Genomic DNA, 13,257 nt, shown 5'->3' on the forward strand with positions numbered 1-13,257 from the left:
AGGCTTTTCTTAAATCCCTATTTTACTTAAAAATGCCTAAACCATGAAGAAAAAGACATTTATACATGGTTTAGGTATTCATAAATACAGTCATGGCCAAAAGTTTTGAGAATGACCCAAGTATTGGTTTTCTCAACGTTTGCTGCTTCAGTGTTTTTAGACCTTTTTGTCAGATGTTGCTATGGTATACTGAAGTAAAGTTACAAGCATTTTATAAGTGTCAAAAACTTTTATTGACAATTGCATTAACTTTATGCAAAGAGTCAATATTTGCAGTGTTGGCCCTTCTTTTTGAAGACCTCTGCAATTCGCCCCTGCATGCTGTCAATCAACTGCTCCGGGACATACTGACTGATGGCCGCCCATTCTTGCCTGCTTGGAGTCAGAATTTGTGGGTTTTTGTTTGTCCACCCGCCTCTTGAGGATTGACCACAAGTTCTCTTTGGGATTAAGGTCTGGGGAGTTTCCTGGCCATAGACCCAAAAAATTAAATGTTTTGATCCTCGAGCCAGTTATCACTTTTGCCTTATGACAAGGTGCTCCATCATGCTGGAAAAGTCATTGTTCATCATCAAACTTTTCTTGGATGGTTGGGAGAAGCAGCTCTTGGAGGATGTTTTCTTAGCATTCTTTACTCATGGCTGTGTTCTTAGGCAAAATTGTGAGTGAGCCCACTCCAACCAGTGCAGAGCTTGCTCAGGAACGGCAGCAGGCAGGTGTGAGTGTATCTGCATACACAGTGAGGCGAAGACTTTTGGAGGATGGCCAGGTGTCAAGAAGGTTAGCAAAGAAGCCAACTTCTCTCCAGGAAAAACATCAGGGACAGACTGATATTCTGCAAAAAAAACAGGGATTGGACTGACGAGGACTGGGGTAAAGTCATTTTCTCTGATGAATCCCCTTTCAGATTGTTTGGGCCATCTGGAAAAATACTTGTCTGGAGAAGGAAAGGTGAGCGCTACCATCAGACCTGTGTCATGTCAACAGTAAAGCATTCTTAGACCATTCATGTGTGGGGTTGCTTCTCAGCCAAGGGAGTGGGCTCACTTACAATTTTGCCAAAGAACACAGCCATGAAAAAAGAGTGGTACCAAACGATCCTCCAAGAGCAAATTTTCTCAACCATCCAAGGACAGTTTGGTGAAGAACAATGCCTTTTCCAGCATGATGGAGCACCTTGCCATAAGGCAAAAGTGATAGCTAAGTAGCTTGGGGATCAAAGCATTGAATTTTTGGCTCCATGGCCAGGAAACTCCCAGACCTTAACCCCATTGAGAACTTGTGGTCAATCCTCGAGAGGCGAGTGGACAGACAAAAGCCACAAATTCTGACAAACTTCAAGCATTGATTAGGCAAGAATGGGTGGCCATCAGTCAGTATGTGGCCCAGAAGTTGACTGACAGCATGCCAGGGCGGATTGCAGAGGCCTTCAAAAATAAGGGTCAACACTGCAAATATTGGCGCTGCATAAGCTTAATGTAATTGTCAATAAAAGCCTTTGACACTTATGAAATGCTTGTAATTTTACTTCAGTATACCATAGCAACATCTGACAAAAAGGTCTAAAAACACTGAAGCAGCAAACTTTGGGAAAACCAATATTTGTGTCATTCTCAAAACTTTTGACCATGACTGTAGGCTCCTAAATCACTAAAGCAGCTACAACTACATGTTACAAATTCATGCCAGCACAGTTCACTTAATCCAAGATATTTAAAAGTGTCACAAAGCAGCACACCGCCAGAACAACAATACCAGAAGTTTATAAGTCATAACGGAAGAATAAACATTTGAGATTAGATTCCTAATTATATTTTAGTAATTACAGTATACAAAATACATGAAGATATGGAAATTATATCCAGAATGCTAAACAAGAGAAATGATAAAATCAGTTATACGTACATATAGAATATGAACAGACAATGATGGGACAAGGCATGTTGACAGATGTCTCGTCCTGGCCCTGAGAACAGAAGCTGAGAATTGCATACAGCATAATAAGCACAAGAAGTTGTACTTTCATTATACATACTGTAAATACAGTGTAATGCAGATACTGAGAAACATCATTGTAATGATCTTGCACTTGTTCACACTAGCTGTAGCCGACATCAAAGAGAAGAAAAAACCTCCATGCTTTCAGCCAATAATAAAACTGTGACTTAAGGCAATGAACCCAGAACAAATATATTATTTCCACAAATGTCACAGCCCAGTCTCACTGATGTCACATGTTCCTAGCAAATTGATAGGTTGAATTCTCGTGCCCACAAAATGTGTTTCCTCACTGTGGGTTATATTGGTGTTGCCTCACTGCGGGTTTGAAAAATTGGAGATTTTGCCTATAGCAACCATTCAGATTCTAGCTGTCATTTTGTAGAATGTACTAAATAAAGAATAACTAGATTCTGATTGGTTGCTATAGGCAACATCTCCACTTTTTTAAACCCGCAGTTCTGTGTCTCAGCAGAACTTTAATAAAATGTAATGGATGAAATTTAGTGGTGGACAAGATATATGTATACGTTATGCAGCCATTCCACAAATGACCGGAATGAACAAAACACAAAAGTTTTTTACCTTCTAATTTAATTTTATATCTGTCATTTTTTTAAAATAAATACATATAACAAGACGGACACATTTTAGTGATGGCTTTTAAATGCCATTTCCATGCATTGCGCTTTTATCCATATAATCTCTTGCATGTTAACACATGATAAATAGGGCATTCTGTGTTCTAATATTACAAATGCTGCACCATTGACTTTTGTTTCTTCTGATTTTACAGTGCTTTCCAAGTGGTTTTTAAAAGTAGATAGGTGTGAACAGGCACCCAGTGTCAGTCTATTCGTGTCAATACATTAGCTGTACAATGTTTCAATGACACAATCATTTTATGTGATACAACATATCCAAATTCATGAAACCTGAACAGTTTCTTTATCAGTTCCTGCTTCACATGATATTTATGTGGCAAGTGAGAAATTCAGACATTTACTCCTACACCCATTATTAATTATAGATGAAACCTGTTATTGTGTTTGGTTACCTTAACTAAAACAAGACATTGCGTACAGTATTGTCTTTCCATCTCATCCTACAATCTGACACCTTTCAGGAAACAGATGCATTAGAAATTGCCTAAAAAAGTACCATACGTGTAATAAAATATGATAGTTTTGGTTTTAAAAAATATACATTATTATTTAATACAAAAGCAAAGTGTACCTGTGCGCCTCAGGGTAATCCAAAATAGTATTGATATGCAAATACAGTGATTATTTAAAAAAAAAAAGAAAGAAGAGAAAAGTATTAGGCACAACTCAAGGAAAGAAAGACTATACAGTATTATTTCTCAGAAAAAAACATGACCATAAAGATTTTCTGTTTCAGTTGTAAATCAAAATGTACAAATTATTTCATTATATCATGACAGAACTTTGTTCCAGAAAAAGGAAGTTCATTCCTAATGCCAGTGGCATTCTATGCAAATGAGAGGAAGGAGACTGATTCCGCAAAGACATCTGTGTGATTTTATTTGGCGGTGGGAGGGAGTTACAGTGTTTATTTTAAAGGCCAGCAGGTGCTTAAGACACAGTTTTCTTCTTTATATAACGAATTACACTAATTAGTGTCTCATCTAGATAACCTCATTCTTAGTTGTGAATCACTTCCACAAATACCGATTTGCTAACACTTGCAGTTCACATAATGTCACTTAAATACCTCTAGTGTGTTATTTATGAACATGTGTAGAGATAATTATTTTGCTCTCATTAAAGTTCATCAGTGCTAGACTGCCTTAAAATGTGTAAAGCTGTGTGTGGTTTCAGATAATCAGGAATGATTTAACCTATTGGAGTTATTTAGATCTCAGTTGCTTCTTTATTGTATATATGTCTCACCTATAATTCCTTTACCACAGGAAACACCAACAGCATATTTGCCTTGGATTATATTAGTGGTGCTTTAACACTGAATGGGCAGTTGGACCGAGAAAATCCACTGTACACTTCTGGATTCATTCTCACAGTGAAGGTAATACAATGGTGGCTTTATTTTTCAGTAAATGGCATTAAAAATAATGACAGAATGAATTGTGGTGGAACCAAGCAAAACCAATTTTTTTGAATTGTGGTTCTTCATTGGTTCTAGTAAAACTTGCAACTTTATTGTTACAAGATTAAGATGTAAGCTTGTGAGAAGGGCCCTCTGCTGCTTTGTCTGTCTGATAATACCCAATCCAATTATAAAGCGCTACAGAATATACTGGTGTTATATAAATTAATGTTGACAATAGTAATCTTAATAATAAGCTTTTGTGAACCTATAGTATAAAATTATAGTTTTGCTAGTCTCTTCTGATTAGAAAACACGCATGCACGACCCTTTCAGGGATTACCTCTAGGTCACATCTCTACCACTAGACAAGTTATTAGGTGGTGAGCAACACAAGGAAAGGCATTAGTCTATATAAAAATATTTTGAAGACAAATGGAATAAAATGTAAATAGTAGTGAGGACTATATCATACCCCATGACAATTGCAAGATTAACTCTTAAATTCATAGCTTTAGATGGAATCTGACAGACTTTCATACAAAAAGTTTATTTAAATATATTTTATATGGAAAAGTTGATTTTTTTTTTTAATAATTACATTCAAAAAGTTGTTTAAATATTATTTTTTTAGATAAAAATGCTTTTACTTTTTTCCAGCAAATAAACTTTTGCACTACATATTTTGTTATTTTTTATTTTTCTTTTTTTTGTTTTTCTTGTTTGATTATTCTTACAGTTTCAATGATGAATAATATTTATAACCTGGTGTGGGTTTTTTGGTTTTTTTTTATGTTTTTTTTTACTTTAAGATGTATGTGAGCTGTAAGAAATGATTGTGCTTGCGGAGCTATTAAATTATATAAATCTCTCCCATTTTTTAGAATAAATAACTTTATATTACTTCAAATGACTTTAAAATGGCTCAGAATTGGATAAAGGTTACTATATGTATTTACACCAAGTAATGTTTTAAGAAAAATGCCTTTTAAATGACATGCCAAAAATAATTAATACATTAATGGATTACTGTATCTATAGAGGATCAAGTGTTTTCCTTAATTTTTACAACAATGTGTTTGTTCAATTAAACACTTTTTTATCGCATCCCTTTAAACAGCTCATTTCTCTCAACTCTAATGTTGCCTATTTGCAGATGAACGGATTGAACAGAGTGAATATAGAAAGTACACAATTACACAGCAATATATAATATGTGAGCATCACAAAAATAATCACTTAAAGTAATAAGCCTTATATTTATATCCAGTTTTTATTTTATTTTATTTTTATTTTTTTACTATTTTAGTCCCAGCCAGTCCTTATGGGATAGCATTATCTGCTCTTACTACAGTGAAATACTGATCGCTTGCTGTGAGTTTTACTTTTCTGTGCCCTGCTGCAGATTGTGCTTCTTTTTCTAATTTTCATAAAAATGCACACTTGTTTCTGCATGTCAAGTCAAACTAGGTGTCAGGGCTCTTTTTTTTTTTTTACTAAATAGACCTCCCACTTATTTTGGATGGCTTCAGAAATTCTGCTAGGGAAAACTATTACCTCCAATATTAGTAACCCAAGGATAGATGCTAGTGTACTAGGAACCATAGATAAAGCTACAGACCACAACAGTTCATCCTGCCACCAGAGATTTGGAGGATATTGTCACGAACGTCCAGCCTGTCCCAGATACAGCAATCTGAACAGCTGACCATGACTGGCGTCACCTTAGTCACTTAGCAATGAATACACCTTTTCTACCACCACAAAGGATTTATTATGGTATCCTTATGTTTACCAGAACCACTTATTAATGTTTCTGTCAAAGTCGTATAATTGGATGAACGAAAGTATATTGGTTTAATATTGGTTTGCCGTGCGTATTGCGAAGCGTACGCCACGTGTTACGTGACGTGGTGCGTTTGCACGGTAAAATACGCACGCACACACTCGCATTACAACAGTTAGTTATTTATATAATTTCATATTGGTTCTGTTACACTGTAATTCAGGAGCAGATAGTATTCGGTTTATTATTAGTCTATATATATATATATATATATATATATATATATAGTGATTATATTGTAGTGTTATTAAAGGTTTAGGTAATAGGAAAGGTGTCATGCCTGATATCATATTGAAGCCCTAATCATCAGCAGCTGTCGGCGAAGAGATCGCACATTGCATACTTTAGTTATTGATATTAGAGAGTAAACCTTTGTATGATACTGGCTATGAAAAGGAGCAGACCCCCTGGAGAGAAGACCCCCACCTTTGGATTCCTTAGATTGAATCAACCTATTACCTGTCTGGCCTGGACCCACCTAACGTCTGGACCTATAGAAACAATCTACGTCATCTCTATTGTTCACAATGAAACACTGACTGTATATATATTAGCTGCATCTCACTGGGGCCTCAGTCAACTCTGACACAATATTCTATACAGAATATTGTCCATCGGGTCCCGAGGGTGCGCAGCGTGCGCAAGCGATTGCGTTGGTATGTACTTATCTTTTGGTTTTGGCTGTGCTGTACTGTACTTTGTCATTATATAATAATGTATTGAATTGTTGACTATTTACATCTGCTAAAAAAAATTACTTTGTGCTTTGGACATACATACAATTGATTGGGCAATGCCTATTTTAAAACGATAGAATTACTTTAATAATTTGGGGGCTCGTGAGTTAGGAGTTACGTTACCGGCAGGTATGCAACGCTTACGATATTCGGTTCCTCAACAAAGGGTGGATTGACGGACGCGTCGTATAAAGCAGGAAAGAACGTAATGCGTCTAATACCTGTGGTTCACTGTGTGTTGCGAAACCGAATGTCCGTTGTTGCATAGACTGAAGGAACGCTAATTAGAATCTAGGGACAAGAAAGAAAAATGTTTCTTTTTATTGTCGTTTTATGTTTTAAAGTGTATTGCATTGCTGTGCGTATGTGTAGTTCCTGCTGTGCGTACGCGAACTTCCGGTAGATTTGCCACGTGGTTGAACAATAGTTTTGATAGTTGTTATATGCATACTGTAAGCACTTGGTAAAGTCTCTGAAAAGATAGTGCCATTGTTTGGGAAAGTTATTTTCTGTACAGAAAACAAAGGTTATGTGTGTGTATGTGAATAAATACATAAAGGCAAAAATATACTGGTAACTATAGGCAACTATAGGTTTTTACACGTGTGCCTAATACTAAACACGATGTTCACAGGTAACTAAAATCTATGAGTATCTGCGGTTGGACTGCATGGCAGGGCCTTGATTGAGTATTGGGAGAGCAGTGTGGAACCATTTAAAATTAATAGCGCTTTTGTTCAGGTGTGTCTGACGGGGCATGTTAAAAAAGGTGACCTGACAACAAAGGTTCTGTTCTGGAAACAGAGCAGGATATAAAGAAACCTTTGTGTGAGTGGTGTTCTGTTCTAACAAAGAGCAGGTGATAAAGAGACACCACAGAGTATACTTGGCAGGTATACTCGAAGCGAAAATAACAGGTTTTCGCGGCATTCCCAAATATTAATCGCACAGCTTACCGATAGTTAGTATCCGTAAGCCGTGCGATCGGACCGCATGGTTGATTTAGTGCAGCCGTGATTGCGACTTGGGAGATGTGGGAGGAAATACGCTGCAACCACTGATATTCTTGATTGATTTTGGGTGCTGACAGTGGTAAAGTACTCAAACTAGGAAGGGCATTGATATCTTAAGGGGACGTGCCTGTTGAAAACGTCCATGAATAAAAAAAATCTCTAGTAAGTTCTGTTTCAAAGGAGAACAGGTAAAAGTCTTTTTGTGTAGCGTTGAGAAATAGGTTGTTTTCACAATGGATACGAAGCAAACGCTAGAGATAGTTCATGTTGTGCTGCCTAATGAATGGCCGGTTGGTTCGGCAAAATATGTTATGTATAATAAATACGGTGCATATTGCGACAAATGGGTCAAGATGACCCGGGAGTGTGTGAAACCTTTCCCAAACATAGGTACTCTTGACTCAGAGGTGTTAAATAATGTTAGAGATAAGGTGCAGTTCATTAAATCAACAAAAACAAGAATTGAACATGATGACTGTTTAAAATTGTGGCAAATGGAAGGTAACACGTGGCAGAGCAGCGAACGCACAGCGGAAGTGAGTGTAGCGAAAAACACGTGTTCAGCGGAAGTAAGCGTACCGGAAACAAGCATTCCGGAAGTGTGCGTTGCAAAGCGTGGCGAACTGAGCGCAAACACGCCCCCGACAAATTCGGTCGGGGCGGATAGTACAGCCAATACCAAAAATGTGAAAACTGTAACTAGTAAGTTGTATGTTGTTTTAAGTAACGTTAAAAGTAATGTTTCAGGACAAAGAAGAGGAACGGTCCCACCAGCAGGGGCAGCTGCTGAAAGTGGTGAGAATAATGAAAAGGTTAACACAGGGGGAGACATCCATTGTACTGCAGCAGCAATTTCAGCAACTAGTTTTAGTGATTTGGTAGACTTACATCCTGTCTGCACAACAGCAGTTCCCAATGGGAAAGCAGACAGGAATAGTGATGTTGCCTTAAAACATGTAGCAAAGCATGATCCATGCACTAGGTCTGAAACATTTTCAATTTTGTCTGATTTCCCTGATCCTAGGAAAGATTTGACCAAATGTCAGCAGTTTATTAGATATTATGGTAATGTGTATGAGCCAACTAATAAGGATTGGCGAGTATTATTGAAGGCCTGTCTTCCTCTCAATACTGATATACAAAAGTTCATTAAGGATTGTATGTTGGAGGAGGATGAATCCTTAACCGAGGATGATAATCAGGACAATATTACACATATAATCACACAGTTGGCCATATTTTTCCCAGTGATAGTGGACTGGACTAAAATTTTTAGTATCCAGCAACAGACTATTTTTGCAGAGCTTTGATAGCAATGGGCAAATATACTGGGGTACCAGACATAAAAGATAATGTATATTACAGGGAGGTTGCTGTTAAAGTTCTAATGGATGGCCTCAGGGAAAACTTGAAAAGAAGGGTGCAAACTTCATTACCAAACTGGAAAGGAATCACTGTAAGTGTTCTCAGGGAGTCAGCTATAGGACATGATAAAAATATATGTAAAGAGGAAAAAGCAATAAGTGATAGGGTAATGATAGTAAGTATCCCAGCACTAGAGGGACTGCACACACGACCACCAGCATACAACCCACATAATAAGAAACATAGAAAAATCAGGTGTTTTAAGTGTAACGAAGAAGGTCATTTCGCAAGAGATTGTAAAAAAGAAGAGAAACAACATGAGTTGAGAAAGTGTTTTAGATGCACTAAAATGGGACACCAAGCACAGGACTGTACAATAACAAGAGCGGAAGCAAAGAGACTTGGCCAATCTAAGGGGGAATCACATAGACACCCACAGAGACGGCGCACACAAGTCTCGGAGACTTCTCAACAGTTTCCTGTGCACCTCATAGCAGCCAATGCCTTGGGGGATAACCATAGTCAACCCTGGAGGTTAGGTCAGACCTGTAGTCCTACAACCAGGTGGGGTTTAAACTGTGGTAAGTAGTAGTGTGCAGGAAACTGATTTCTAAAAGGTAACCTTTGTTGATTTTGTTTGTTCATTCTATGTTGTCACATGTTTGTTTCCCTAAATCGCTAGCCGATGGCAAAGAATAGAAATGTTTGTTTTGTTTGCTGTTTTAAGATAACTATCTTGTTTTTCACAGGTAAAGGGGACACAAAAGGAGTATAGACTTAGTGATCAAAAGGGGAGATAGAGAAATAGAAGAATCACTCTTGAAAGACAAATTAACAATAGACAATTGGAACACTCTTTTGTTTTAGGCTGCAGTGTCTCATGATAATTTGTTTGGCTGAGAATCATTATCCAACAATGAAGTATGTACATACTTTGCTCCAAAATATCGTTTTATGTATTTCAGAGAAAATATGAGTCACTAAGAGTACATTTTTACATTTCTCTATCATAAGTTAGAAAAGTCCGTTGAAAAGGTATGTAGTCAATGAGATACCGAGTTCTTAATGAACAAATGACGGACGACACTGGATTGCACTGTTAAGACCCCCTAGTCAAGTATGGGGAGGGGTCATAGTTAGCAAATAGCTAAGGGGAACAGTGGAATGAATACAGCCATTTCCCCATAGAGTCAGAGTCCAATCCAGCTGTCATTTTGTTGTAAAAATCTCCCTTTCTACATGTATGTTTGTATTCAAACCTTTGTATTCCCATCATTCATTGCTTTCCTATTTCCCATTCTTTACACAAATGCTAGTCTCTCTCTCCTCTCTCTCTCTCTCTCTCTCTCTACCCTCTCTCTCTCTCTCTCTACCCTCTCTCTCTCTCTCTCTCTGCTCTGGTAGAGATAAAATCAGACACAGTCTCAACAATGGGGCTAAAACATATTTTATTTTTTTACATAAGACAAATTCAGAGATACACACACTAGATTGACATGAGTTACAGAAACAGTCAGGGGTTTTGCTTTCATGTGTATAGAAACTGCTGATTTTAAGCAGAAAGGTTCGGTTGTGGAAATACGATTCATGTGTTATAGATTGCATATCTGTTTTGTTTTTTTGTTTTGGGACGTGCCTCCTGTACAAAAATGTGCCTTTATATGGATGCACAAAGGGTGGGCAGGACAGGAGGACAGAAGAATGCTAGAGGTTAGGCATACAGATATGCATTTCTGTATAGAACAGTGGAGTAGGATTTTTACCACAAGATACGACATAATGTGAAACCCTAGAAAATGTAGAATTTTCATGTTTTATATTTTTCACTGTTAGACAGACATGTACTAGATACTGTTATATTTGAAGAAAGTGTTATAGAAATAGACCCCTTTGCCTTTCCCACCTAGTCAAGTAGCTGAATATGAGGTACTGAGAATGACATGTGAGTTGGCAGAGGGAAAATCGATTGATATACATTGGTCTTTAGCATTTTTCTAGTCTAGAGGGCGATGTTGAGGTGACTGAGAAATCGTTGTATAGCAATACCAGCACATGATAAGGACACTACATAGAGGACTTCATACAGTGACACAGTTACCAACTGAAGTAGCTGATAGTAAGGTCCACACTTACACGCACAACCATACATGGCTGTCACACCAGGGAGAACAAAGCTGTCAAATAGACAGCAGGGTTTTATGTGACAGTTAACAAATCTATGTGTTGTTTTGTTTTTCGTTGTATTGTTTTAGTTTTAAAATGTGAACACACACACACATGCACGCATACACATATTGGTTAATATAGGAAGATTTGTGTTACCCGAGGGATAAACTGTCTGGAAGGTGTAGAGATGTGGTGAGGTACACAGGTGTACCAATGAAAAATGTCTGGGTAGAGGTGTATTGAAATGTGTCTAATGTATTACTGTATCATACTCAAAGCTTTTGTTATTCAATGTGATAGTCCTAGAGTTATAATAGATGATAGGGGTATTCATGTTATTGATAATAGATGTATAATGTATGAGTAGTGGTAACAAATCACATACTTTCAATTAGCCATAAACCAGTGTGAACATAAAGTAGTGGTACTCGGTAGAATGAATTGAATAGAATAAGAGTTGGAACTTGATTGAAGTGCCACTAGTCCTTTCCCGCTACCAAAAGATCACCCCTGGGCAGACTCCTAACCTGTCAGTTTTTAAGATGTTCTTGACCCCTCGTGAGATGAGATTGTAACTGGGAGGCTAGGTTAGACCTTGAGAGAAGGTAAATAGTGAGACAGCAACCAAGAATGTCCAAAACACTGTTTCCTGAAAGGTCACACTAACTGTCAGGATGTTGGATCAGGAGAGTAAGTTGTGGAGCAGAAATTTCTTAAGCTTAGGTTATTTGACAGACAGGTACCAGGTGTAGGCTACCAACATCACGGCTTCAAGTAGCAGAGACACACTGGTGCCCATTCCACCCACTGCAGAGGGGCCAACACTCAGAGAAGGGTCCAAGGGCACTCATGAGTTTGTACTGGAAGGCCTCGAATGCAGTTAGTAGCACCTGAGCCAAAGGCTAAGACTGTTGTCCAGCATGAAGTTGTAGTTTTTCCTCTTTTGTGTTCTCTCATTTCACTCTCTTCTCGGGACGGTTAATTCTTTTGATTATTAACAGGTGACAGAGACTGGTTCAGGTAATGATAAGGAGGTATTGGGGAGGAAGAAGTTAGTAGCATAATCGGTCCAGTCAATTACAGGGGTAAAGGAAAATTTAGAAACCTTGGAGCTTGGAGAAAGTGCGAGGGGCTATTGTCTGAGTAGCATTACGTCCGTAAGTACGGCGACCCCATAGTTAAAAAGAGACACACCCAGCGATGCCAGTCTAGTAATATTCGGACTTGAGCAGGCATCCTTGAGAATGATTATCATTCTTGGGAGGGTAAGGTTTTAGACCAAACAAAGTGCTGGGTGTGCTCACGTGTGCCTCAGTGATTATATCAAGTAGGATTAGTTCTCTTTCCACTAAATATTCTTGAGGTACCCGAACTATGGGTGGGAGGTCACTAGGGGAAAAAGTAGGACACCTAGGTCCTTTAGTCGGAAGTCTCCCAATGCTTTGCAAGCCGATCACTGTTAAATCTGAGTATTGAGAGACTGGGAAGAACGAACAGACAATAGCCCGCCCCCAAGTGTTGATGAAAAGAACTGGTGACATTATTAGATGTGTGTATATTAACGCAAGCTGAAGGAGATTGCATATAACATTATTGATAGACATAGGATGATGCTATTGATGAACATGAAGGGTTTAAATGTATACTGAGCCCTCCACTCCTCATCTGGCTGCTCTACAGGGTAAGAAGTGGGAGAGGAGGGAAGGGCAGGGCAAAAATCACTTAAATAACTAAACAAACCCTCTATTCCCCATAGTCAGCCAATAAGGAAGGATTTTGTGTTTAATTTAAATCCTGGATTGATCGACAGTCAGTGCGGGGTGCGGCTGGGAAACTAAATGAGTGAGTGAGTGACATTATGTTACTAATTCAGTGTTTGTAAGCGCCACCTAAATCTTGGAACTCTAAGAGACTGCCTAGTTTGTCTGGTGGAACTGCCAGCCCTGAGTAACACACATTTAGATTGTCAACTGATAATTAATTTGTATGTATTAGAAAACTAATATTTAATTTGTAAATTACTGTTAGTGCATGCATTTCTTCTATAAATACATACATAACTTAT

The 13,257-nt window shown here is 38.0% G+C and overlaps 1 protein-coding gene across 1 annotated transcript in view; it reads left to right on the forward strand.

Annotated features, from left to right (window-relative positions):
- Positions 1 to 13,257, forward strand: part of CDH23 (cadherin related 23) — a 1,005,178-nt gene that overhangs the window by 424,722 nt on the left and 567,199 nt on the right. Inside the window, exon 10 of the mRNA XM_075217048.1 lies at positions 3,932 to 4,044. Coding sequence (XP_075073149.1) covers positions 3,932 to 4,044 — 113 coding nt within the window. The remainder of the gene's footprint in view (positions 1 to 3,931; positions 4,045 to 13,257) is intronic.

Source organism: Mixophyes fleayi, chromosome 6, assembly GCF_038048845.1.
Source record: "Mixophyes fleayi isolate aMixFle1 chromosome 6, aMixFle1.hap1, whole genome shotgun sequence".
NCBI lineage: Eukaryota > Metazoa > Chordata > Amphibia > Anura > Limnodynastidae > Mixophyes > Mixophyes fleayi.